Raw genomic sequence first — 27,985 nt, forward strand, 5'->3', positions numbered from 1 at the left:
CATAGAAGGCCATAATCCATACCCCAATGCTACCAGCAAGTGTCCACGACTATCTAAAACTTGTTAAATGACAAAGCAACTTTGCTATTTCAGAATAGGAATCCAAATAGAACGATAACAACACAACAAGGAAATATGACTATATTTACATACAATAATCTTGCTCAATGCATGTAGTAATAATACCAAGGTCAAAGTCAAATGATAGATTACCAGAAAAATAACACTTGCTTGTAAGTTTTTGCAATTTGCTCTTATTATCTGGGAATGCTAATATAAATTAACTGTAAGAAATAACACTTGTTCAAAGAGAACCTAGATCATGTACACAAATTGAATATGAATGGATGCCCTAAACAATGATCATTTTCTTCTTCTATTATTAGCTAATAGGGGTAGGGAAAACAAAATAAGCCAACAATGTATATTGTCTTTTTACAAATTCACCACAGAAAATACCTGAGACAAATAGAAATGGAGGAGCATTAAAAAGATGGAACCATTGCCTCACATTATGCAACAATTTGCCTGCGACTCTAACATCTCCGGCGATCTGTCCAAAAAAAACCAGCCATTTGAGTACAAATTGCCATTTTAAGGCTCAGAGATGATGTCTATATGTATATATGTGCAATTTATATATCCACAAACGCCAAGAAACAAAAGTAAGAACTTACAATTGGCCAAGATTAGCAAAATCAATATCTGGAGCAAGTTCTTGGACGATGTCATTTGGTGGTTGTCCACATTCTTGCATTTTCTACATGAGATCAACAATCTTAGTGAAGTTATTTGGCTCCTTCTCATAAACTTCATTAAGGGTGTTTATCAATTCATATTGGTGGAAGTAGCGGTCGTATTCTTCTTTGGTTAATGTATCTTTGTGTTCCTCCAACCACTTTGGATATCTTTCTCCAATTTCCCTCATCGGTTCATGAAGAATCTTCTTAGACAAAAGTTGTTGCAACATGGTCCCTACGATGGATTCCATGTCCTATTTGAAGAGGAAACAAGACCTTTAAGATATTCAAATTCCCATATATGGTGAATGCAAAAATTAAATAAATGAAAAGCAGTGAAAAGGCTACAAAACTTAATACAATGAATATTCATGATAAGCAGCGCATCAACATATAAAGGTACTCATCAATCAGATTGAAATATCACAACTTTTTCATTTTTTTTATATTTGGGGAATGGAACTGAAGAGGCTGAGTTTTGTTAGGAAGTGTAAAAAATGATTTATGTCTAATTGGTATACTGCTAGTAGGTATCACAAACATTTTATAATAAAACATGCAATAGAAACCTGGACCAGTTGCAGCTGAATTGCTGAACTCGCTAAATTCAACTCTATAATTGTATAGATTTGTTACTCGTACAAAATATCTAAAATAAAAAGAGCAGTTAAGCCTTAACATTAAAACGAAATTTCCTCCACCAGCATTTGTACACAACAATTAATTCTAAATGTCATAAAGACAATGCCAGTAATGGAACTCGAGTACATAAAGGGACCATTGCCTCTTTTTACATTGAAGAGAAAGGTATAGATATAAATATGTGGAGGCTGGAGCGAAGTTAGTGTTGAGAACAGTAATAATAAAATTTTGTAGTAATATGTAGTATAAGATTGATACCATGACTGAGACCAAACTTCAGCATCAAATAGCATAGTTATGCTTGGAAGGATACAGACACGGAGATTTTGGAAATTGTAATAAAGTAAGCTTTCTTTTTTACGAAATTAACCGCTTCTAATAAGTAATATCAAACCCACACTATGTGGTCCCAAGCCCAAAACCATTATCAACGCACCTAATAAGCTTGGGAATCAACTGCAGAGTACTAGAGGTCAGCGAGGATCCATTTGATTCTCAAAGATTGCAGAGTGAAAATAAAAGTTGTATATGCATTTCTAGCACTGAAGTCAGTTATTCGAAATAACAAGGTTGATTTACTTAACAACTAGGTATGGTGACTTTCATCAAAGGAGCACTTTTGTGACTCCACCATGCAGTAAAAGCTCATAGAGATAATGATGCCGGTGAATCTCATGCCGAAGTAGCAACATGAATCGTTTAGGTCTTTAATATAACTCAATTAAAAAGTTATGCTTCCTTAATGTACAACCCTTCTCAACAAACACGAAAATATGCAGCGACTATATCACTAGTACCACAACAAGCTCATGACAAATGATTTACTAGAGAGGCTTTTAATCCAGGCATATAATTGAGTACAAAACTCAAGTAAAACAATACAGAAAAATAAATAAACCGGAATTCACAATGTGCTTGTATTCCAAACCACGAAAAGTCAATCACATCTTTAGGAAGAAACTGTAAAAGAAAATGCAAAATTGAACAACAAAAGAAGCATACTCAATCCTATTACTTCAACCACAGGGCTTTCCAAACATGCCATATAGGTGCAAAAAGCGTATGGCATAACTCGTATACTTGCATTCATCACAAACCTCATGAACCAAAATAGAACAAATGCACCCAACTTAAGCTCTGACACGTCCGTCCTATTTATAAAACAAATTAGAAACCAGAAAGTCCCAATTTACACTACAAAATAGAAAACGACACCTGAATGCAAGTTCTACACTACTTCAAAAAACATCTTAATTGTCATTACTACTAGAAAGCCACAGACAGTCAGTAAAACAATCCAGAATCAGTTCAATCAAAGAAAGAAGTAGAATTAAGAAAAAATGAAAGAAATTGAAAGCAAATTTACCTGAGAACCAGCAAGCTCCTCAAACTGCTTAACCCAATCCTCCATCATTGCATCCTTATTCAAATCATCTGGTTTTGGACCAGTGACAGACTCCAGTCCCTTAACAGCCTCCCTAGTCTGTTCTCTAAGCTTATCAAGTGCTTCAGCGGCATGAGACCCATTTGATACCTTTTGCTTTCCCTTCTTCTTGCTTTTCAAATCAGGCAATCCCATACCCAAACATTGAATCCTAGTTGGCAGTGAAGGAGATGAATCTTCATGCTTGCTATCTTTAATACCATCACTTCTATAATCAAACAGTAGGTAAATGATGAAATTAGTGGTTTATGTCTTGCTTATTGCAAGCCGAATGAGTGACTTTAGTTCTTTACAAATCAATTATTTTGGGGTTTTTTTTGTTCATTGAAATAGTTAAAGAAAAATTGATATCAGGAAAAGAGATGGATAAATCATCCAACAAACTCATTTTACCCATCACAAAATAAGCATCTATCCTAACGAAGCAGAAATCATCCTAACCATAAAACAAAGCAGAAATGAAGCATCTATTCTAAGGAAGCAGAAATCAAGCAAACCAGAAAACAAAAGCAGAAATGAAGCAAACCACAAACAAGAGCAGAAATAACTCACCGAAAATGGAGGAGATGATGAAAGAAGAGGAAGGCGGCGACGGCGTAGAGGAGATGATGAAAGAAGAGGTAGGCGGCCGTGGAGGAGGAGAGGAGATGAGGAAGAGAAGAGGAAGAAAAGAGAAAGAAGACTCAGGCGGCGTGGAGGAGGAGAGGAGATGAAGAAAGAATAAAATTAAAACCCTATCCCTCTAATTATCATTTGTGGGCCTTTATGGTGCTCTTTTTATTTAATTGTTTCTAATGAGATGATGATGGGTTTAACATTATCATTTTTTATTAAATTTAAATTATCATTTTTATTTATATGTAAATTATATTTTATGTAAATATAATTTGTATTATTCACGAGCTTTTATCGAGCTTCATCACGAGCTCGTTCACGAACCTCTAATCGAGTTTGCTCGCGAGCTTTCGAACCGAGTTTTGGTCTGCTAAAACTCTGCTCGTTTACAAACCGAGCTTGAAAATCGTGCTCACGAACGGCTCGTTTACAAATCGAGCCGAGCCGAGTCAAGCTTTTATCGAGCCGAATGCCGAGCTACTCATGAGCGGCTCTGCTCGCTTACAGCCCTAGGCGGGGATACTATTTTAGGTAAAGGGTGAAAGTAAAAAAATAAAAAAATTAAAGGGAAAAATAAAATATAGGGAATTTTAGAAAAAGAGTGGGAAAACAAAATTATTAAAATTTCCAACGACAAAAGTCGTTGGTAATATATGTCATTGGTAAGTCATTTGCATTTTGTGGGTATATTTGTTTACGCTGTTGGTTGAATGATTTTGTATATAAATTGTAGGTATGTTGTTTGTACTAACCACGACATATGTGTCGTTGGTAAATTGTCGTCAGTAAACTGTTATTTTATTGTAGTGATAATACCCACTTATTCCTGGATTGTGATTTTGGTTCCGAATGAAGATCATCGGTTGGTGTCGAACTAAATTCAACGCACATGGATACGTTCAGAGAGTGGTTTGATCACTTCCTCCAAAACGAAAATTCAAGAGTTGTTAAAGAGAAAGTTTGCATGGTGATGTGGTCTATATGGTGTCAGCGGAATAATAAATTGTGGGATCGCCAGCCGCTTTCTGCGTGTTTAGCAGCTGAACAGGGACTACTGTTCCTTCGGGATTACCACAGCAGCAAACACTACAAGAAAAAGGGGATTTAATGAAGGGAGATACCATCACTAAAAGTCTAATTCCACTCATTAAAGCTTTTTAATGAGCGGAATTTTCCCTTTGAGGAAGCCCTTCTTACTAAAAGTATTAATGAGCGGAATAGTTCCGCTCATTATTAACTTATAATGAGTGGACATTTACCCATACTAAAAACTATGTATAATGATTGAAAATACGCTCATTAAAAATATTTATAATGATTAAAAGTACATTCATTAAAAGTATTTATAATGATTAAAAAGCCTCTTAATAAAAATATTCATAATCATTAAAAATTGACTCATTAAACATGTTATAATTTGGATTGAAGGGAGCTGCTCTAAATTACATATATTCAACTCTCCAACAAATTAAAACAGTATCAACCTTTAATTAAGAACACATAGATAACCAATTCCAAGTGAAATCATCTCATTAACAATAAAAATATCAAAGATTTAAAAATAATTAACATAGTGATTAATATTAAGAATACAAGTTATATTACAAGATAAATTGTGAACTATGTATTCGAAAACATGTCAACTATAGATTATAAACAAAGTTGTGTTCCAATTCAATAAGAAGACACAAAACACAGTATATTAACCGGCAACTAAAAATGTGATGATTATGATAGAAACGCTAAAATTATTCTACCCTAATGTCTTAATCTCATCCAGAAGTCTCGTTAACCTCACCGTAATTCTCTCAGCAACTACTAGTTTGATGCTTCTGCTAAATTCTGTTTCATTTACAAAATTTCTGCATGTAAATACCAGGTCTCGGACAATTAAACATTAAAACAGTAACATTGATTTAATCTTACAAGACATAATAACATTTCATGTGCAACAAATAGTTCAGATAGAGTGGTCTAAAAATGAGGACAACATATATATATATATCTGTATTATTCTCGAGGAACACTTAGTTCAAGGGGTACAATATTTTCATGTCATGACCAAAACAATCTAATAGAAAACAGAGCATTTAATTAAAAGCAAAATACATATAGGAAAAAAAACAACATTAGTTAGTGGTAATATGGTGAATATGTATATTTCATGAAGCTTATATTTGCTCAAATAAACGTAGGATTCACAACTTGCCACGATAACACATATATGTGTATTTATATGATTTTACCATATATATATATACCTCATTCTGGCAGCCTCCCCCAAGGCAGTAAAATTGAGCAAATATTGATGGGATTGAAAGTATTAGAGAGTATAATATACTCAAACCGACGCCTTTCTAACATACCATGTTCCTCCCTGAAATTAAGAAAATGAAACAAATCATGTGAATTATTATGAACCAAATCAGTAAATTATTACGAACCATATTAAAAGGGGTAACTAGAGTTAAATATATCATGTGCAGGCCATTAACCAAATGTCAACCACATAAATTGTGGTCAAACAAGATATATACCTCTGTATAGCCTATAGACAGCCGTTTTGCATAATCATTAGCCACATGTTGCTTTTCTGTACCAGTGACAGCATCATGATGCTGAGCAATTGCCATTGCATCTGCCGATGAGTCTGTGTTTGGCCTTGTATTACTTCTTCCTTTAAAAAATTCTAGTTGCCTTGCAGTCTGGTGTCAATAAGTATATAAGATCATAGCATGAAAATTGTTGTTGAACCATGATCAAGTAATCGTAAAAACTTAATCAATCTAATGATACCAAATAGTAGCCGCCCATCATCCTGATATAGCGTTTCAAGGCTGGTCTACTTGAAAAGTATCCTGTCCAATAGCATTTGCTCGATCTGCATAACTGAAATACATATACCTCAAATTTTAGAGTGACTCAAGGCGAGGAAACAATTGCAAACAGATGATAATTGACAACAGGCATTCAACTCACGGGAAGAAGTCATCAGTCTTTGATGGCCAGGACTCATTTGTGGCATGCTTTGCATCGGTATACATGGATGGGGTAGAATAGAGAGCATTGACACGTCCATCCTTGAAAGTACTTTTAAGCCACCCCATTTGGAATTAATAGTATTCAACAGATGAATGGGATGCTATAGGAATGTAAATTATAAACTCGTAACTCATAAAGGATGCAAATCAATGACTAAATTAGATTGTAAAATTCAAAAGAAAGAGAACCCAAGATATCTCTACTGCAAGAAAGCAATCCATATGGAAAAGATGTTCATCATATGGATAAACAAATTTTCCATTAGTCCAAAGTGGTGATTCCCAAGGACCCACCACAGCTATGCTTGACTTAGAAATGCAAACAAGGATTCAATGATAGGTAGAGATGTGCCTTTCAAATTTTCCCACACCATCAGAGCATACAACTAATATTAGTATCAGTAACTGCTGACTGGCTTAGTTCAAATGATCTTATTTCACTTTGGAAAAATGCCTACATAATCAAGCAAAAACTATACCCATAAAGACATAGTACAAGATTTTAAGGGATGAACATTACATGTAACACCATAGAAAGAGAGTGGCCAATTAACAATCTATGTCAGAAATGCTTATAAGATGAAGTTTGACAGTCTGTGCCATAGAAGAAATAAATGGAACTTCAATAGAGTGCTGGCTGCATAATTGTGAATTTTCATTGTTTGAGGGCCTTCCCAAGGTACAGAAAGCAGAAATATCTTAGAACCTAATCATTCCAATTGTTTAGATCTTGTCAATCGTATTACAGGGCTAAACGCTAAAATGCAGCAATAACTCAATGATCATCAGCCCAATTTGATTTGTATAACTTTCTCTGAATTTCAAATTGCAACTGCTTATTCAACCAATATTCTAAACTCCATAGTCCCATGTTACTAAAAAGGAACAATTCTCGAGTCGGTGGCCAGGCCAAGTAGAACTAGACTTAGAACTTCTGGGGTCCGAAAGACCAGCAAAAAAGCAGCTCAAACAATATCATATAACATTTCAATTTCTTAATCGTTGAAAATAGTTGGTTCTTTCTCCACCATTTTATCGGGAATGAAGTAAAGTTACCAAAAATTCAGAAATATAACAAAAGAGAAAGATAATACCTGCTCTGACATAAATGAATTTGCGATTCTTGTCAGCCAAAAGAGCAGGAATGAGAGAATCCAATACATTTTGCACACAAGCACCCTGCACCATTAAAAACCATCAAGTACACTCTTCAGTCTTCACACTTACTCGTGCACAACCATTAAAAAAAAATGAGGAAGATGATGACTTGGATTGAATTGTGGTCAAACAAGATATATACCTGCCATGCTTTAATATTGGCACCATTTTAAACAGGAACCAAAATTACAATTGCTTGACATGTACTTCTTCGACCATGTCATGTCCTAAGCTTCCCATACTACCATTCTAGCAATAGTACTATGACAAATAATTATGTTAATCGCAAAAATTGGACTTAACCATTGCGATCCTCCTAGTTATAAATCTGCTCAGATAGGGACAAAAAGGATATGAATGTAGCAACATAACATGATCAACTGCCAGAGTTCAGTGCTTGTTTAGACGCATAAAAAATAGCATGTAACTCTTGTCATTGTGAAAGATCAAGTCCAAAAGAGGTTATGGACAAAAAGCATGATAGCCACATTAATTCGCAAAGGAACAGATTTGAAAGATAGCAAATGACTGCATATCAGTATGGAAGCTCTTTAATATATTTAGACACATGAATGTAATATATACATGCCAACGAATTTTACACAATTGTAGACTGAAGTATAAAACATTGGGATACCAGCAAGTAATATAGCAGAAGTAAAACATTAGGATATCATATGAAAGAACATATCTGGGATTTATATGCACCTCTATATATAGTCTTAAGATTAACTAAGCAGGATACCAATGAGAACTTATAGAATGAAATTTGTAAATGTAAAATCATGTATCTAAATGTGGATACTAGTACATGATCAAAAGTGAAAGTTTATTGAAAAGGGAAAAAAGTGTAAAGAAAGTATTCAAACACATTGCTAGCAAAACTCTACTTCAACTCTGCTTCCCAACTCTTCCCTGTCATTTACCATTGCTGTGCCAAAATGGCTTTGCTTCTTCTTATGGATCCATTTACAAAAACAACTCAAAGCACTTTCCTCATGCAATTGCTACAAAATAGCTATGCAATTCCAAGCACTTTCCTCACTTATATTCCATCATGAATTATCTTCCTTCACAACATATCACAAGATGTTACGTGATCAAAAGGCACCTTTTCAGAGTGTAAATATCTTCCAACTTAAATTGCCTAAGAAAAAGACTGATCCACCTCAAACCAAGAAATATTGAAGCAAAATTTTAAAAGAAACAACACTTCAGACTGTCTCCAAACCAAATGCTATATAAAATTAACAAAATTAAGAATAAGGAATATCTCTGCTTTTTAGGCAGAGTAGGTTGATTTCTAATCAATAAAAAAACGAGGCTTTATACAAAAAGCTCTCGCCTCGTGCCCCTCGCTCGCGTTTGGGAGCCTGGGTTCAACATTATTTCAGACCTGCCCCACTTATCCACTTACTCCTCACCATATGACAGACCTAGGTTTCTCACTTTATAAAATTTATTGACTAAAAAAAGCCACCACATGACATACAAAATACCACAAGACATCAGGAAAGAGGAACATCCACAACAGGACAAAGACAAATTGGTTTGATAAGCAACATCATATTATTATATGATACAATCAATTAAGATCTAATTATGCAGCACATACTTCAAACTAATCATAAGCAACTAAGTAAGGGGTTGATTAGGATATGTAATTTAGATATACCTTGGAAATGAGGACATTGATGTCAGCATGCTTGTTATCCTAGCCAAACTCATTGATGGTATCTCCAGCATGCAACACAACCTCGTTTTTAATTATGTAATCTCTGTATTGGCGCGTGCATGACGCCTTGTGCAACCATACTTCTCCCTGGAGCAACTTGTCTTGTAAATGTTTTATTACTAAATCAGTGATGTTCTTCAATATGATACTCATATAACAACTGGGGCTTAGTGGCGTTCTTACCTGGTAACCATTCACATCACAAGACAAGGGCACACCGCTGAATGTAGGCCACTACTGTATAGTGTCCATCAGCAAACTCGAACCGCTATTGGGTTTTGCATCCTCAATAAGTTTTCTATTGCTCTCAATTGTGATCTTGTGATATTGGTTAAATTTGTTAAATTTCTTAAAATGCTCATAGAGGCCCTCTAGACGTCTAGAAAACTTAGACATCCTTACAATAAACAATAAGCAATAGTCAAGAATCATTTCAGTATAAGCAATAAGCAAATCATTAAGGGAAAGCCATGCAATAAATATCAGAAATTTCCTTCCAGTGGATTTGGTATTAAAAATGACAAATGCATTGGTTAATAAAATTCATGAATTAAACAAGATGTTTAAGTATTCATTATGTTCATCTATGGTAATTGGTAAAGATTAGATTTTGTGACAAAAGTGTTAAAGGTTTTGTTCCTAAGAAATAGCAATTTTAGTGCCTTTATCAAATATTAGTCGACTTACAGAGATAAGAACCCTGTCTGTAGTACCAAAGCACCGTGTCCAATATCAGGGCAAGTTTCAAGGCCTAGGTCACTATCCAAGCAGCTATGTTAGCATTCTAGTGTAAAATTACAAAATTGCAAATATCAATAATATTAGAAGCACACTATCCTCCTTTAGGTGCATAAAAGTCGACAATATTCCAACTTTACAATACTTTTAGGCATGCATTTTCAACAACACCAACTTAATAGAGAAATTGATGGGCAAGGTATGGAAAATTAGATAAGTAGGACAAAAATTATATACATACACATATAGAATTAGATAAGTAGAACAAAAATTACATATGTAAGTGTAAATTCATATCAGTCATATGGGATTATTGTTAGATCTATCTCCTGTAGTCTCCAACCAAAAACTATTTTGAGCTATTTTGGGGATTTGAAGAAGAACTCAAACAGCTTTGAGAAGAAGAATTTGTATCAGTTTAAACAAAAACCAAAACCTAGATGAGGATGATTTTTCAAAATCTGGTCCTTTAAAAGAAACGAAGAAGAGAGAGGAGGTACCTTTGGTTGTCCAGTTTCAAGCGTTCGATGGGTTAAGAATTCCCAGATTCCGATTTCAAATTCTTCCGTGGCTAGAGAGATGACGGCATGAGGGTCGAGAGAAACCTAAAAGTTCTGAGGTTTCTAAATGACTTTTCGAGGGAAAGAAAAATCACATTTTTGTCTTGATTTTGATTTTTGGGGGAAACCCAAAATTCTTGGAGGGAACTTTTGCCTCCTAAAAGAAAAGAAAAGAAAACAAATTTAATAAGTTTTTTTTATATTTTTTCTTTAATGAGCGGATTTTTTGGTGAAACTTAAGAAAAAATAAAAAATCAGTCAGTAATAATAAATTTTATAATTTCCGATCATTAAAAGTATTAAGGATAGGTTTTTAATGAGTGTTTTTGTACCCGTCATTAAATTTTGGTCATTAAAACTGTTTTTTCTTGTAGTGAAAGTCGAGCGAGAGGAAGGTACCACGTTTACCCAGCAGCGTGGGAGATGGCTGTTTCCGCCAGCAGGTAGCATCAAAATAAACACCGATGCGGTTGTGGACGCTGCTAATAGGCGGATTGGTCTTGCAATGGTTTGTCGTGACTCTCTTGGGAGGGTAACGGCCTGCAGAACGGCACACTACATCAGCACATGGAGACCCTTAATGGCCGAAGCTATGGGCCTACGAGAAGTTCTGGTTTGGGTTAAACAGCAAGGTATGATGTCGGTAATTATCGAAATGGATTAAAAGGGCATGGTGGATGCTTTTTTCTCACCACAACCGGACAGATCGGAGTTTGACTTCATCATCACGTACTGTCGACAGCTGGCGGAAGCCTGCCCCAACCTTACACTTGTCTCTATACCACGAAATGCCAACAGGGTGGCGAACAGGCTCGTAAAGAACGCTTTTAATTTTGCTTCACCCTTTGTTTGGGATCATTCCCCGTTATGTATTAGAGCATTGACTCTTTCTGATGTAAGCTTGGCTTAATTATCAATACAAGGTTCTATTTAAAAAATATATATATATATATATATATATATGAAATATTTATATTTAATAAGATTTCTAAACTTTCCTTTTTATGATTTAACTATTCTAGAATTTAAGATTTTTATTTTTCATATAATTTCTAAAAAGTGGATCCACTGTGTTGAATTCTTATACTAACAAGTATCTTTTTATATATGACAAAAAATTGATTCGATAAAAAACTTCGGCCATATCTTTTTTTTTTTTTTTTTTTTGCTGACATCTAAAACAATAAATATTAATTTATCACACAAAAAAAACTTTTTTTTGCTCACATCTAAAACAATAAATATTAATTTATCACACAAAATACCACAATCCTTAATTGTCAAAACCCGTACTATAAGATTTTTTTTAAGTCCTCCCTTTAAATTATCTTCAAACAAATAATATGCATAGTCACATATTATCAAATAAGATTAGCTAATATAAATTTTACCAATACACTAAAACTAAATTAAATCAAACAATGAAACATTAATTTATCACTTAATATTTTTAATATGAACCCTAATCATGGAATTTAAGAACAAATTATAAACTTGAAGACATTAAAACCACAATATAATTAAAATTTCAACTAATTGAAAAACTCATTAGAGAGTTACATGGAAAAATTAATACATTAAATGCTTATTGATTTTTAGCTTGTTTGATATCACCTTTTAAAAATATCAAATCCCTTGAAACTATTTTTAATAGCACTACTTAAACTTAAACGACTAAACCATTTTTTTTAAAGTAGATGAGATATATTAAACTCAAAGCAAATTACAAATAGTTGGAGGATGGACATGAGCCCAAACTCCACAATCAGACGCAAAATCAACAGCCTGAGTTAGGATATGAGCTGCTTGATTCACTGATCGTTTCATAAAACTAATAGAACAATTTATAACATCCTCCAAAAGGGATTTACAATTAGAAATGTCTATTAAACCCTTTTCTGTTTGGATAACTTACCTATGGAAAATTATATATACGTTCCCAAACTTGAGCTAAAGTAGACTTATGTCTACAAAGCTGATTCTTTTTAATTAATTTTGGGCTTTTAAAAAAAGCAGACTTATATCAATGAATATGAAAGAACAGAGTATAGGAAGCCCTTGCAAGAGTGTGAGCAACCACATTCGCAAGATGACCTATAAAATTGACTGAAACGTCATTGAAAGAAGAAATAATATGTTTACACTCTTCTTGAAAGGATCCATAAGTAGATCCAGAAAGGATGCATAGTTGAAAATGAACAATTACCATAACAACATAAGACTCAATCACTACCTCTAGGCCTCTCTTCTTAATCCAACTAAGGGCCTTCCTAATCTCCGTATCCTCTCTCTCTAGGCAGCTGGTACTTACCTAGAAAATTTAGAGAAAAAGCCCAACAAAAGCACCCTTAACTGTTTTACAGAACTAGACAATACCAAGAAACCCAGACATAGAAAGAATTGAAGCATCTACATTTAGTTTGAGCACTAGAGGCGCTTCCACGCATATTAATCTCTATTTTTAGCAAGGCTTAAATATCATTGTTAGTCCTTATCCAAAATTCAAATACAATAGCCATCGAATTTATCAAATTTAAGAAGGCTTAATACATTATTTGCCCCCTAAACTCGTCCAAAAAGCTTGATTGGTTCCCTGAACTTCAAAGTGTCTCGATAGCCCCCTAAACTTGAATAAGATATTCAATTAGCTCCCTGAACTTACGTAAAATGCAACCAATTGATTACTCGATTGTAAAAAAAAAGCAAGTTAAATGCGGAAAATTTATTTTACGTGTCTTAAAATGTTATTACATAATTCAAGAATAGAGTAAAAAGCAAGTTATTACTTCTTCAACTATAAACATTGTATTCTCTAATATTACAACCGCAATACCCTGATATTGATTGTTTTACTTTTTTAAGATGCGTGCAATATATTTTCCGTATTAAACTTACTTTTTTACAACCGGGTGATCAATTGATTAAATTTTATGCACGTTCAGGGGGCTAACTGAATATTTTATGCAAGTTCAGGGGGCTATTGGAACACTTTGAAAATTTAGGGGCCAAACAAGTTTTTTTTATAAGTTCAGGGGCAATTGATGTGTTAAGCTATTTAAGAATAATTGATCCAGTTTAAACTATGTCTTTTAGTACTGTGTAATTTAAAAATAAGATTTATTTTCTACAAACTATTTGTAAATTTTTTTTTTTGTTTTTATGATCTATTTTCTTCTTTTTTGATTTTTCTACTCTCTCTAGTTTGGATTTTTATGAAATTTTATAAGTTTATATTTTTTTAAATGGAATAATATTAATTTCTGTTTTGTTTATATAAAAAATTTTATTTGTTAATAAAAGAATTCAATGGAGTTGATCTAATTTTTGGAAAAGATATTAAAACTCAGAATCCCTAAATTATAGGAATTTTAAATCATAAAAAGAAAATTTTAAAAATCTTACTAAATATAAATATCTAATATATTTTTTTTATGAAATATTTAATATAGTTAAGTGTTAATATATCAGAATTTGTTTTCCAATAAAAGTATAATAAATACCATAAGACCCAATTCTTCATGACAGTTGATTTTCACTAAGTTTATAACTTTATGAAAACAAAATATATTTTTAGAAAGGTTTCATATCTTTTTTGTCCTTAACTCACTGCAAAATGCGAGTATTATATTATTTTGTTATTTTTTTTATGGATATATAGTGTTTTTCTATTTATTGTAATGCGTATATTTGGATTAATTTTATTTTTTTATATGAATATAATAATAATTTTAATTGTTTTTGTTATTAAAAAGAAAATAATGATTTCTTGCAGTAAATTATTATCCGGCCTTGATTAATACGGTTATCTCGTCTAGGGATGACAACGAGTATTATACCAGCGGGTATCCGATATTATCCGATTCTAATAGATAAACATGTACCATGTATAAAAAGGTATGGGACGGGTATGGGATCAGAACCATTACGTGTTAGGTTAATGGGATGGGTATGGGAATACCCCTATGGTACCCTGTACCCGTTACCTGTCATAACTTTTTTATATATTAAAAAATAGGGTCAATTACATGAATATCACAATTAAGTACAAAATTACAACAAAATCATATCACCAAACTTAATTCTTAATGTCATTATTCTTTATATAATATGATTTTATACCATAGTTTAAAAATTCTAGAGTCCAATTCATAAATCATAAACCCTAGAAAATATATTCTAGACTTCTAATTTATAAATTCGCATCCTTAAAATATATTAAAATTACTGATTTTACTAGTTTGACATAATCCAAAATTATGATTTGACATAATTGTAAATAGTTATTAAAAGATGAATTTCTGTGTAATTTTCCCTAAAAAATATTATTGGTTTTTAGATGTAACATATAAAATTTGAACCCTAATCATTTGTTGTTCAACCATTGTGTGATGCCATTATTGATTAAAGTTCAATTTATTAAATTTATATTGTATTAAATTTGTAATACTTTTTTGCTTTATTTATTGATTCTTAACGGGTATCCATAAATTAAATATGGAATGCAAAAGGTATACCGGTTAGGGTAATGAGACGAATACCGGTAATTAAAACTTCAATGGGTAAGGACTTAGGATTGACATTACTTGCATGTACCCTACACATTGTCATCCCAATCCGGTCTCTTATTTCCAATACTGATAATCCAATATAATATTTATTTTTTTAATTTAGAAATAAACTAAAAACATCTAGATGTAATTTTTTTTATGCATTTAAATTGAAACAACAAAATATTAATATTATTGTAATTATCTATCTATTACATTTTAGCATGAGAAATCATCTCCACTAAATCCGTCTAGTTCTTCTTCGCCGGTAAATCCATGGAAGCAGCATCATCCTCACAGGTTTTGTGATCATCAACAACACTATTCATATCTTCAAGTAAGCATAAGAAAGATTCAAAGTTTCCATCTTCAAACATCTTCTCTTCAAAATCAAAATTAAACTCAAAATTTAGAACCAAGCTTTGATTATTATTCTGATTAACCTCCATGACCTGTGGCTGCAGCTGCAGGAAGCTCGAACATGGTGTTTCAGTAGCACTAGGCCTTTTAGAGTCTAATTTCAAGCTCCTGATGTGATCATGAAGAAGATTTCTGCACTTTTTCTTTTTTCTTGCTGCATTCCAGTGATTTTTAATTGAGTTTTCAGTTCTCCCAGGCAATAATTTTACAATTTCAGACCATTTGTTTCCCATTTCTATATGTACCTGTATCAGTATCTTATCCTTCTCTTCACTCCATGCATCCTTCTGTAAAAAAAAAAAACATACCATAACACAGTTTACACACACGACCATTTAACGAATATTAAATAAAATGAATTGGCATCATTATTTACAAATAAATTCATATGTACATGCCAATTTAGACATTTCCATATGTCTTCCATGGCGGCATTTTTATTCATAGGGTTAACTGATTTTGTCCCTATTTAGAACACATATAAAAAAGGTCGAAAGCTCTAGATAATATGATTGGGGATATAGTTTTTTGTCATGACGGAAAGGGACACCAGGAAAGGTTGTTTAAACGGATTACTAAATTACCTTGATATGAGGCCTAAGGTGATTCATCCATCTTGCCCTACACTGTTTCCCAATTCTGCCGGGCAACAATTCACCAATTTGAGACCATTTTGTTTCTCCATACTTGTGCACTAGCTTAGTCAGAAGCCTGCAAAACATGATCGAAAATGCGAGATATCATATCACAGGGAACAACCGGTTAATTTCAACAAACATGAACCAGATTTTTCTAATTTCGTACCTATCTTCTTCAATTGTCCATTTCCCCTTAACTATATCCATGTTCTTCTTGAAAGGTTTCGTATACAAATGGGTTTGGCTCTGATTTGAGCCTATAATTTCAGTGGGATTTGGTGTATGATGAGGATTAAATTGATTGAACATGACTTGAACATGCCCATTATTTTGTACAAATGGCTCGGGCTCATAATTATTTTGGAAATTCAGAGTTGTTGTTGAACTGGTTTGATAAACCCCATTGTACATGGGATTTAAAGATGATGATCCATTTGAATAATTTGAATTAATTTGGGGATCAACATTCTGAAAGTCCAATTGATTTGATGATGAAAGTGACCATTCATAGGAGAATCCATCTTTCATTGTTGGAGAATTATAAGATGAAAACATTGATTTTGGTTGGATTAGATTGTTCTCCATTGTGCTCAAGCTCTCCAAATTGAGAGAGAGAGTAAAAATGAGAGTGATGGAAGGTTTTCTGTGGTAATTTAATAGTGGTTACATATTAGTCATGGACATTGATTATTATTCATCCAACGGTTGATATTGCTCTATGCAAGTGACTGTTAAGCTTATCTGTTTAGAAATTTTGAATTCCATATTCTATTAATGTTCTTTTAAAAAAATGAAATTTTAGTATACATTCCACATTCAGATGATTTGATAAGTTTGACCAATAACTTAATAACATATTTTATATTTTAGATTTATAGTTTAAAATTTAAAATTTACATATTAGTATGAAATTTATATTTTAAAGTTATAAATAAGTAATTGAAAAATATGTAATTGCTAGATTATATAAGTTAATATTTTATTGATTAATATGACATGTATGATTAAATTATTCACATATATGTGGAAGATATTATACATCAATTGTATAGTAAAATCTCTTCCTTTCATTTTTTTCCATGAAAGATACCTTTTGGTGAATTTATTTAAAATATTTTACATTGTAATTCATTTTCAAGTAATAATATATAAAAAGAATAAAATAAAATAAATAAATTTAAAAAAAGTAATAATAAAAAAAATCAAATGATGGGCCATTTTTTATGACAGAAATTTTTGTAAGAAGTGAAAAGAAATAATTAAATTGATATAACCGTTTAAAGAAACTTGAAATAACCATTCACCTACATACTAAAGGGTATATATATATTAGTATTTTAGGAAAACAATTTCAGAAAATAGATTTACTGTCAAATTAATTATAACTCCATTTTGGATCTTGACTCAACTCATATAGGAGTCAAATTCAAATTCAATTGGGTAAATAATTTGTTAGTCCCTTCATTTTTATCTAACACACTGTTTAGCCTTCTATTTTTAAAAACACATTATAAAGTCTCTATCTTTTGTCAATATTAACCTTTGGTTTTCTATCTATTTTTTTTAGATTTATAACCGTTGTATTGGCATAACAGACAGACATAAAATAACAGAGTAACATACTCATTTTGTATCGTACTATGACAATATTTAAAGCTAAGATATGTTCGATTAAAAATCCAAAAAATACACACAAAAGGACTAAAGGGTTATTATTGATAAATGATAGGGACCTTATAATGTGTTTTTCAAAATAGCGGGATTAAACAGTGTGTTAGGTGAAAAGGTGAAGACTAATAAATTATTTGCCCAATTCAAATTCAAGGATAGTCATAATATAAACAAAATACAGAAATTAAGCAGAACCTTAATAGCTTGTTTAATTCCATTTACACATATTAACAACCCAACTTATATAATACATTTCATTGTAACCTAAACATTTCATTACCATTAATTCTATTTTAATTTCAATAATTATTAAATTTTCTTGTTCAATAGAAATGTAAGAATATTTTTAACTTCAACATCCTAAGTGTAATTCTAATGGTTTCCAATGCGTAATTCTCAAGTGTAGTTCATATGACTTCAAAACATATGGAACAAACGGTCATAAAAAAAATTGTTCGACCTATTAATTTTTAGGGTAAATAATTATAAGATCCTTGTGTTTTTATCTAATACACTACTTAGTCCCTATGTTTTTAGAAATAATTATATAGTCTCCCAGGTTTTGTGTTTTTAACTCCTTAATCCTTATGCGTGAGTCAATCGTCAAACTATACTAAATAAATTTTCAAATACCAAAATTACCTTTTACTTTATGTTTTAATAATAAAACATCTATTTTTCCTATTTTATATTTTTTTTCTTTTTTCCTACATAATCACAATATCTCCAATATTCACATATCCTTACACGTGTGTGCATTGCATGCGCCAGTCATCTCTCTTACGCGTTTGACATGTGCGGGTTAGCCTATGAATAGAGGCTTTACATTCATTTCATCGGGGTTCAATTAACATTAAAAATTAGAGACGGAATGAAAAAATAGAAAGATAGTCAAAGAGAGAAAGTCCTAATTATTTTTATTATTTTTGTTTTGTTAAAGCAACAAAAATACCAACAAAATCATGATAAGTTGTTGATTTATAATGAGATATTGTCTGCTCTGTTCCAATTCCACTTTTCAATATATCTTGTTAGATTTGTAAATAGAAAATAAAAAGTCTTAGCTGACATGGCATTGAAATGTAATATAAATAGGGACCCATGTGTAAAAGTTCATTAAGAAATAATAAGACATCTTTCTCATTTTCTGGATTCTTTCTTCTTCTATGAAACTATGATGGTATCAGAGTATGGTTTTCTTTTCATAACTCTATAAACTATGCAAGGTAGGACTTATGCAAATGTATTGCATGCGCGCAGATCCTATTCCGAAAGAAGAAGTCATACCTGAAGTAGAAGATAGTAACACCGATTCGGTTTCTAGTGACTCAAATCTTGAAGATTCAAGGCAGAAAAATCAAAACCTAATTTCAAATCCAGAATCCGATCGTGAAATTTCAATGTCAGGAGATCAAGGAGGCGATTCAATCCTAGGTCACAGAGATGACAGAGATCGGTTTGTGTTAGCATCAAACAATGAAAATCCTGGGTTGATTCTTGTTTCTACTCTCTTAAATGGAAATAATTACATCTCTTGGAAGAGGAACATGATGCTTGCTTTTCATTCCAAACGCAAACCAAAATTTGTTTTGCAAGATGATTTAGAACCTTCTCCAGGTACTAAAGAGTATGAAAATTGGGAGTATAATGATAGTCTGGTTTTCTCCTGGATTATAAACTCTCTTTCCAAGGATCTTGCTGAAACCTTTCTTTTCGCATCCTCTGCACGAGAATTGTGGAAAGACATTGCCTCTGAATATGGAACTAGTAATGGTCCATTAATTTTTCAACTGAAAAGAGAAATTAATTCTGTTGTTCAAAGCAATTGCACTGTTGTTGAATATTTTAACAAAATCAAACGATTTCGTGATGAATTGTGTGTTATTAGACCAATTCCGAATTGTACTTGTGGTGATATGAGGAAAATCATTCAAGGAATTAAAGATGAAGATCAGCTGATGCACTTTTTATCTGGATTAAATCCAGGTTATGAACATGTTGTTAACTAAGTCTTGTTAATGGATCCTCTTCCTCCCGTTACCAAAGCACTTTCTATGCTTATGTGTATTGATAAGCAGCGAAATCTTGTTTCTGATTCTCATTCTGTGTTTGCTAATTCCGTTCAAACCTCTACTTCTAAATCACAGGGCAACCGATCTAACAATTCTGGATCCAAACCTAATAATTCTAACAAGGCCAATTTGCATTGTGATTATTGTGACAGGACTGGTCATGATAGGAAGTCTTGTTTCAGGCTTGTTGGGTATCCTGACTGGTACAAAGGACCACGCAAAACTGGTCCAGTGACAGCTGTGTCTGGAGCTTCTAATCTTAAATCAGGTGGCTCAGGAGGTTTGGGTGGTTCAAATAAAGCTTGTTTTACAAAGGAACAACAACATCCACTTGAATTTGATCCAGATAGTGAAGATGACACAGATCAAATGACTAAAATGAAACAAGGATAATGAGTATGGTGCAATAGGAGGTTAACAAGCTTTTCAAAGGCAAGCAATCACTGTCTTCTAATTCTCAACCAAATGAGTTTACAGCTTTTGCTGCTAGCTGTTCAGGTATTTCTTCAGCCTCTTTTCCACATACATGGATAATTGATACGGTGCAACCATGCACATGAGTAACAATTTAACACAAATGAGTGATTTGATTCTTTTACCCAAGCCTAAGAAAGTTTTTCTACCTGATGGATCTATCCAGCATGTTACTCATATTGGTACAGTTATCTTTCATGAGTTTTTGCAACTCAAGCATGTCTTATTTGTTCCAACTTTCCAGTACAATTTGTTACATATATAATCTTGCACTAGCTAATTAATTACTGACATTAATTTTCGATATTTTTTAATAGGCTAATAACAAACATTTTTCAATGTTTTGCGGTTTATTTATCAAATTCAGACCAGATATACCTCTTGATTGAGCTTATGATCGGAATAGTCCTGTATGTGGATCTTTAGTATTCTCGCAAATGCTCTTAGTTCAGAAAGTAAGTGACATGTTAGGTCTAATTGAATATATATTTTTAAATTTAATATATTGTAAATTGAATGTTATTTACTTTCTTGCAAGGACTCTTAGCCCTACAAAAATATAAAAATTGGATACTTTTTATATTATTGGACACTAAATTTCTGTCATGTTATGTATTTTACATCAAAGATTTGTAATTTAATATTTATTTCTTATTGCTTAAGATTTGTTTTTCATAATTTATTGGTTAAGACTAATTGTTAATAACTTATAATCTAGAATGTCATTTAAAATCACCAACTAAATAAATATATAGTCAATTTAATTACACCATACTATTATTCCATTAGTTAAAGTGTGAACTTGTATGAACTTATTATGCTAGTCAATAATGATATGATGTTCTCAAGGTGTACATGTGGTATAAGTTAGGAGTGCGGCGGTTTAGAGTAAAAAAGCTCAAATATTTGTTTAATATATATATATATATATATATTAATTTTTTTATTATAAATTTAATTACAATACTCATTCAGGCCTAAAGGGGCCAAATATAATATAATATTTTTAAGCTTAAATTTCTATTTTAAATTTTTAAGTGTAATTTTTTACTAAGACCTCTTGTCTCTTATTTGGCATAGGACCCATAAAATGTCAGGAGAACTCTGGATGTTCTCTCAAGAAAAACATACAGTGTACCCAAGCTTTTTCTTAATTAAATATTTTACAAATTAGCAACTCAAATTTTCTGAAAGTGGTGAAATGTTCCTTATTCTTTCTTAATCAGAGAAGATGTTGATCTGTGAGAATTACTCATCTTTCGGCTGACTTATCATATGCAATGTTGCTTTTTAGTTTATAAACATTTGCAATGTGTCTTTACGGACGGTATTTCAAATTGTGCATGAGTTTAGAGAGACTATTGCAAAATATGCTCTAAGAATGAGTAAATTTTTTAAAGGAAAAAGTCACACATATAAAAAGTCAATCGAAAAACGAGTGGTCAAATTTTCTGTAAATGAGAAAAATAAAGGATATTCTGTCACTCTTAGACAATTGAAGTAATTAATGGATTATCCAGTCGATAAAATAACAAAAATCAACAACTTTAAGGGAATTAATATGGTTTATGCAATTCAATCTTTTCACGAGGAGATCATGACTCCCGCCACCGATCTCTTTCCGGAGATCTCCTCGCCAGGAATCAATGGCGACACCAGCCACGCACTGCATAAAGCCTTCGGCTCCCACCGTCAATAGGTCTTTGAAGCCGTTAACCTACGCGACTACGCTTATAAAAAACAATCATTCGAATGAAACAGTGAACTCGAGCTATAACCCACCGAAGATCCAAGATATTGGGGGACTGAAGGAAATTAAGATCTTGTAAGAAAAGTATAATAACAGAGTCGAAGCTTGCCGTTTTTCCGTAATTGGTCGTATCACCCTAGCTAAGGGGGAAACTCCATGGAAACACATTGAACTTAAAACAAAATTGAATACTCTGTGGGGCTTACAAGGACAATGGAAGTTAATCTCATTGGAAAAGGGATTCTATCACATCAATCTCCCTTCGAAAAAAGACATATCATCGGTTTGGAGTAAAGGAGCACTTTCTTTAAAACCAAGAATTCTAAGGCTATCGCCTTGGCAACCAGGATTTGACCAGGCGAATCATAGAACTATAACAGCTCAGATTTGGGTCAGAATGTATAATCTTCCATGGGAATTTTGGGATAGGGAGATAATTACAGACATAGCTAGGGTGATTGGTGTGCCTTTACGACTGGACAAAAACACAATTGATGGAGAGTTTGGGCACTATGCAAGAGTTTTAATTGATATTGATTTATCGAAACCCCTGCACCATGAGATCCGCGTTGACACAGATGAACTAATGATTTGGGCACAGATTTGGTATGAAAATTTACCAGGATACTACTCCGAATGCCATTCAGATGGACATGTAACAGCCAACTGCCGAAGGAATAACCCGAAAAATCAAAGGAATCCTGAGAAATCAGACAAGCCAAATGTCGAGAAGGAAAAAGGCAAAGGTCTTGATACTGAACGACAATTCCCCCAGAAATTATTTTGGCAGCGCACAAATGGAGCTACTGCTTCTTGGCAGACCAGTAACGATAAAACATATTCCCCAACCTTGGAAGCACAGGTCGTTAACGTGAATGGGGAAAGCGTGGAAGCTACGGAACCGGTCACTGTTGAAAGGTCAGATGGGATTGATGCTGAAGTCAGTAATAAAGAGGGGCAAATGGTGGTGTTCCAGCCATTAAAAACCTCACAAGACCCTGTTATTGACACAGTTGACTTACAAATGATATCTGCTACCCTAAAAAAAGTGTCCTGGGCAGAGGAATGCGAGAGTGAAGCTGAAAAGTCGCCATCTGATAAGGATGACAGTGAATGGACACCTGTAACCTCAAAGAAGAAAAAAGCTAAAAACAAGCTATTCGCTCCTCTCAGGACATCAACCAGGGAAACTAGGATACCGTCGCGTCTCCAATGATTGTGCTGTACTGGAATTGTCGTGGTCTTGCAAACTCCCCCACGCAAAGAAGGTTGAAAAACATCTGCAGAGACCGAAAACCGGACATTCTATGCATTGCGGAACCTATGGTTAGTTTCTCTTCTATTACTCCATCTCTTTGGATCAATTTATATATGGATTTGGTCTTTTTTAATAACCACAACCCTACTTCTCTATGGGTCCTTGTCAAACCGGATCTTCCGGTGACTCTTGTTGAGCGGAATGAACAACATATTACTTTCAGTTTACAATTGGATGATGTCAATTTTCTTTTATCTGTGATTTATGTGGCTAACACCCCCGTGGAGCGTCGCAGGTTATGGGCTAGTCTAGAGTCCATTTCCACTAACTATAATGGGCCTTGGGCAATGATTGATGACTTTAATGTCACTAGAGGGTCGTATGAAAAAACGGGGCTGCCACCTCTCAGATCATCCTGTCAGGATTTTAATGATTGCACAAACAATTGTGACATGTCAGATATTGTCTCGAGAGGATCTTTCTACATGTGGTCAAATGGGAGACGAGGGTCTCAAAGAGTTGAATGCAAAATTGACAAGGCTATGGGAAATTTAAAATTTTTTCAGGCTTGGACTGATATCAACTGTTTGGCTCTCCCGAGGCATTGTTCTGACCATTGTCCGATTATCCTTATGTGTTCCACAGGCAGTCGCATCCCAGCTCGCTTTAGATTTTTGTCAATGTGGACCACGGATCAGGCTCTTCGGGGGATAATTGAACAGAATTGGACCTCAGACACGCCCCCCTTCATCCTATGCAGCGGCTGGGATTTAAACTTAAGCGCCTAAGATTTTTGCTCCGGGATTGGAATAAAAATACATTTGGTAACTTTAATCAAAACATTGAGCAGGCCCAATTCGCGCTTCAATCAGTTCAGAACCATGTTGCTAACGAGGGCTTCTCGAATGAGCTTCACCAAATGGAATTAAAGGCTCATGAGGTTCTTGAGAAATATTTACTGCAGCAGGAGATGTTTTATAAGGAACAAAGTAGAACAAAATGGCTCAAGGAAGGGGACCAAAACATAGGGTTTTTTCACCGACAAGTGGCTCGATGAAAATCAAAATTGGGAATAAAACATCTCAAAATTAACGAGGTGATCACCTCAGATGAAGCCCAGATTGAGGGCCATGTGTTGAGCTTTTATAAAAATCTTTTTACTGCTCAAAATTTGGGAAACAGGAATCTGGAGGAGGTGAGAGAGACGATCCCCAATCTGGTGTTAAAGGAAGAAAACGATGCTCTAACTGATGTCCCCTCGATGCATGAGATTCGAGCCACTGTTTTTGATATGGACGATCAGAGCGCCCCAGGTCCTGACGGCTATATGGGCATTTTTTACAAAACCTACTGGAATATTGTGAGCTCTGACGTGTGTCTTGCTGTGCGCAGCTTCTTTCTTATCGGTGTTATGTCGACAGGGTGGAACTCTAATCTAATGGTTTTGATCCCCAAGGTCTCTGATGCAATCACTATAGATCAATACCGCCTAATTGTTCTGAGTAATTTCTGTTTTAAGATTGTCACTAAGATCCTGGCCTCGAGATTGGCCAACATTACACAACGAATTATCTCCCCCGGAGCAATTTGGTTTCATAAAAGGGCGTCTTATCTCAGCCCGCGTTGATTTGGCCAAGGGGAGGTAATTGTTGAAACACCTTTCCACATAATTTTGATTTGACAAAATTGTTTAAGTATAAATTAGAATACATATTCTAAACACACTAAGTTTAAATGCGTTGATTTATTCTACTAATGTGTTTGTTCAATGTTGAGTATAAATGTTATAAGTCATAAGGATTGGAAGGCCCAAGCCCAATACGGAAGCCAAGGCCCAAGTCAAACAAACCCAAGATCACTCAGCCCGCGTGTCTTCAAAACGTTGCCGTTGAAGTAATGAGACGCATGCTGAGTAAAGAAGGATCGAGAAGATCCACGTAGACAACTTCGGTATGAAGCTGCTGAGCTGTCTCGACAAAACGTACAAGACAGCTGATGACCATAAGACAGCTTCCAGACAAAGTATTTCCTCCTTAAGTAAAAACCAGAAGACACAGCAAGCTGTCTGGTTGACATTACCCAAAATGGAGGAACATACTGTCACACTGACCGAAGAACAGAAGACGCTGGAATCTGATTGGCTAAAGAGAACTGCTGGCAGACTCAGTGAAAACGACTTGTAGCCGTTTCCCTCCAACGGTTATTTCGAAGTTCGAAATAACCAGAAGCTCTCATAACTCTCTATAAATAGAGCATTCAGAATCCACATTCCACAGAGAACTTTGAGCAAAAAGCCTTTACGCTGACCAAACGTATACAAAAGTTCTCCATCAGAAGCAAAGCAAAATTCTTACACTACAAAGTCTATTCATTTGTGTAAAAGTCTAGAGTGATTGTTTTTCAATCATCTAAGGTGTTCTAGCAATTGTTGTTTAGGACAAAATCTTTATCATTTCTAGAAGTAGAAAGGAGAGGCTGAGTACTCGGTTTTAAGTACTCAGCGGAGAGATTAGGATTGAGTAGAAGTATAGAGGAATGTACTCTTGTCATACTCAATTGCTGATATTGTAAAAGGTTTGAGGCTCTACCTTTAAAGAGCTCAGTAGAGGATTTGAAATCTCGGAAGTGTTCCGGGGACAGGACGTAGGCTTAGAAGAAGCCGAACCTGGATAAATCTGCTGAGTGAAGTATTTCTAAACCTTAACTCCTTATTTACACTGCTTGCTTAAAACAAACTAAAACTGACCAAGTAAAAGAGGTCAAGCTGAGTTGTGCGCTACCAACGAGAAGGTTCAGGAATAGACTCTAAGTGCTATTTCCTGACCTAAGCAACGAAGCTGTCCTAGTCACTAGTTGACTAAGCCAGTGTCTTGCTGAGTGCTAAGCGCCGCTGTTAGATAAACTTTTCTTAAAGAAAAGAAATCTGCCCAAATTATTTTAAAAAAGGTAAAATAGTTCCTAACCCCCCCTTGGAACTATATTTGCAACCTTACAAGGGACCAACAAGTGGTATCAGAGCTTAAAAGCTCATTACTAAAGGTCTAACAACCTTGAGTTGATCCATACCATGGGCGAAAACAGCACTCGATTTCTCCCTGGAAACCAGACAACTCAGATATTACCTGAGGGGCTGTCCATTACCAGGCCTCCCCTATTCTTCGGGTCAAACTATACCTTTTGGAAGAATAGGATGAAAAACTTCATTCAAGCTACAAACATGAGTGCCTGGCTATCTATAGTCCAAGGCCCGTTTGTACCTGTGAAAGTTGTTGCTGGCCAGTCAGTTGTTAAAGCTGAGGTTGAATGGATAGAGGATAATCTTAAGAAGCTTTAAAACCATGCTTCGGCTATCAATATGCTTCACTGTGCGCTCGATGCTGCAGAATATAACAAAATCTCAGGTTGTGAGTCGGCACAAGAGATCTGGAAAAAGCTGGAAGTCACCTACGAGGGAACAAACAAAGTAAAAGAATCCAAAGTGAATCAGCAGATGAGACTGTACGAGCTGTTCGAGATGAACAATGATGAGGGCATTTCAGACATGAACGCAAGGTTCACCAACATCATTAATGAGCTCAAGAGACTTGGGAAAATCTTCACTGAGGAAGAACAAGTCAAAAAGATACTCAGGAGTCTTCCAAAAGACTGGCAAGCAAAGAAGACAACAGTTGAGGAAGCTCAGGATTTAACCACCTACAAATATGACGAACTCATCGGTTCATTGCTGACCCATGAGATATCCATGAAAAACTTTGAGGTGAAGGAAAAATCTGATGACAAGAAGCAGAAGTCACTTGTCATGAAGGCTGACTCCACTGACGGGAGTTCAACTGATGATGAGGAGATGGCTATGTTCACAAGAAAGATGAAGAGGCTGTTCAGGAAGAACGACAAATATTCCAAAAAGCCTTACAAAAAGTTTGATAAGTATAAGGCTGACTCAAGTGACAGCAAATACAGAAAGGACAGCTCAAAGCCCATTACATGCTTTGAGTGCCACCAAGATGGCCATATTAAGTCAAACTGCCCCACGCTGAGGAAAGACAAGAAAAGTGGGAAGAAGGCAATGGTGGCTACTTGGAGTGACAGTGATGAATCTTCATCAACAGAAACTGAGGCCACCGAGTCAGCGAAGATATGCTTTATGGCTGACGAACTTGCTGAGCCATGCATTTCTGAGCATGCTTATCAATCTGATGATTCAGATAATGAAGAGCAATCTAATGAGGTAATCTCACTCTCTCAACTCAGAAATGAAATGGGTAACGCCCTGAGTGATCTCTATACACTTGTTAAAAAGTGTAACAGGAAGATTAAAGCACTCAGCCGGCGCTGTGATGAAGTAGAAGAGGTCAAACTGAGTGACCTCAGATACCTTCTTCAAGACAACTCAGTTTTGCATGAAAATATGAAAATCATTCATGAGTCTGTCTCTGAAGTCCAGTCAGTTTCAAAGAAACTGAGGAAGGATGTCACAACCAT

At 34.3% G+C, this 27,985-nt stretch overlaps 1 protein-coding gene across 1 annotated transcript; it reads right to left on the minus strand.

Annotated features, from left to right (window-relative positions):
- Nucleotides 1-191: 191 nt before the first annotated feature.
- LOC136220323 (peroxisome biogenesis protein 19-2-like) lies at nt 192-9,826 on the minus strand. Its single transcript, XM_066008133.1, has 6 exons — nt 9,559-9,826; nt 9,316-9,476; nt 5,703-5,818; nt 2,749-3,034; nt 678-994; nt 192-553 (listed from the first exon to the last, which is right to left on the minus strand). The coding sequence occupies exons 3-5, from the start codon at nt 5,705-5,707 to the stop codon at nt 761-763; spliced, it is 525 nt and encodes a 174-aa protein (XP_065864205.1). The 5' UTR covers nt 5,708-5,818; nt 9,316-9,476; nt 9,559-9,826; the 3' UTR covers nt 192-553; nt 678-760.
- Between the last annotated feature and the right edge of the window lie 18,159 nt (nt 9,827-27,985).

Source organism: Euphorbia lathyris, chromosome 2 (genome assembly GCF_963576675.1).
Source record: "Euphorbia lathyris chromosome 2, ddEupLath1.1, whole genome shotgun sequence".
Lineage (NCBI taxonomy): Eukaryota > Viridiplantae > Streptophyta > Magnoliopsida > Malpighiales > Euphorbiaceae > Euphorbia > Euphorbia lathyris.

What these genes read in the sequence shown, in the direction of transcription:
- LOC136220323 (XM_066008133.1), bottom strand. An exon ending in AGGAGCTTGCTGGTTCTCAG is followed by an intron (nt 995 to 2,748) that starts GTAAATTTGCTT and finishes CTCTTCAAATAG; the next exon opens with GACATGGAATCCATCGTAGG.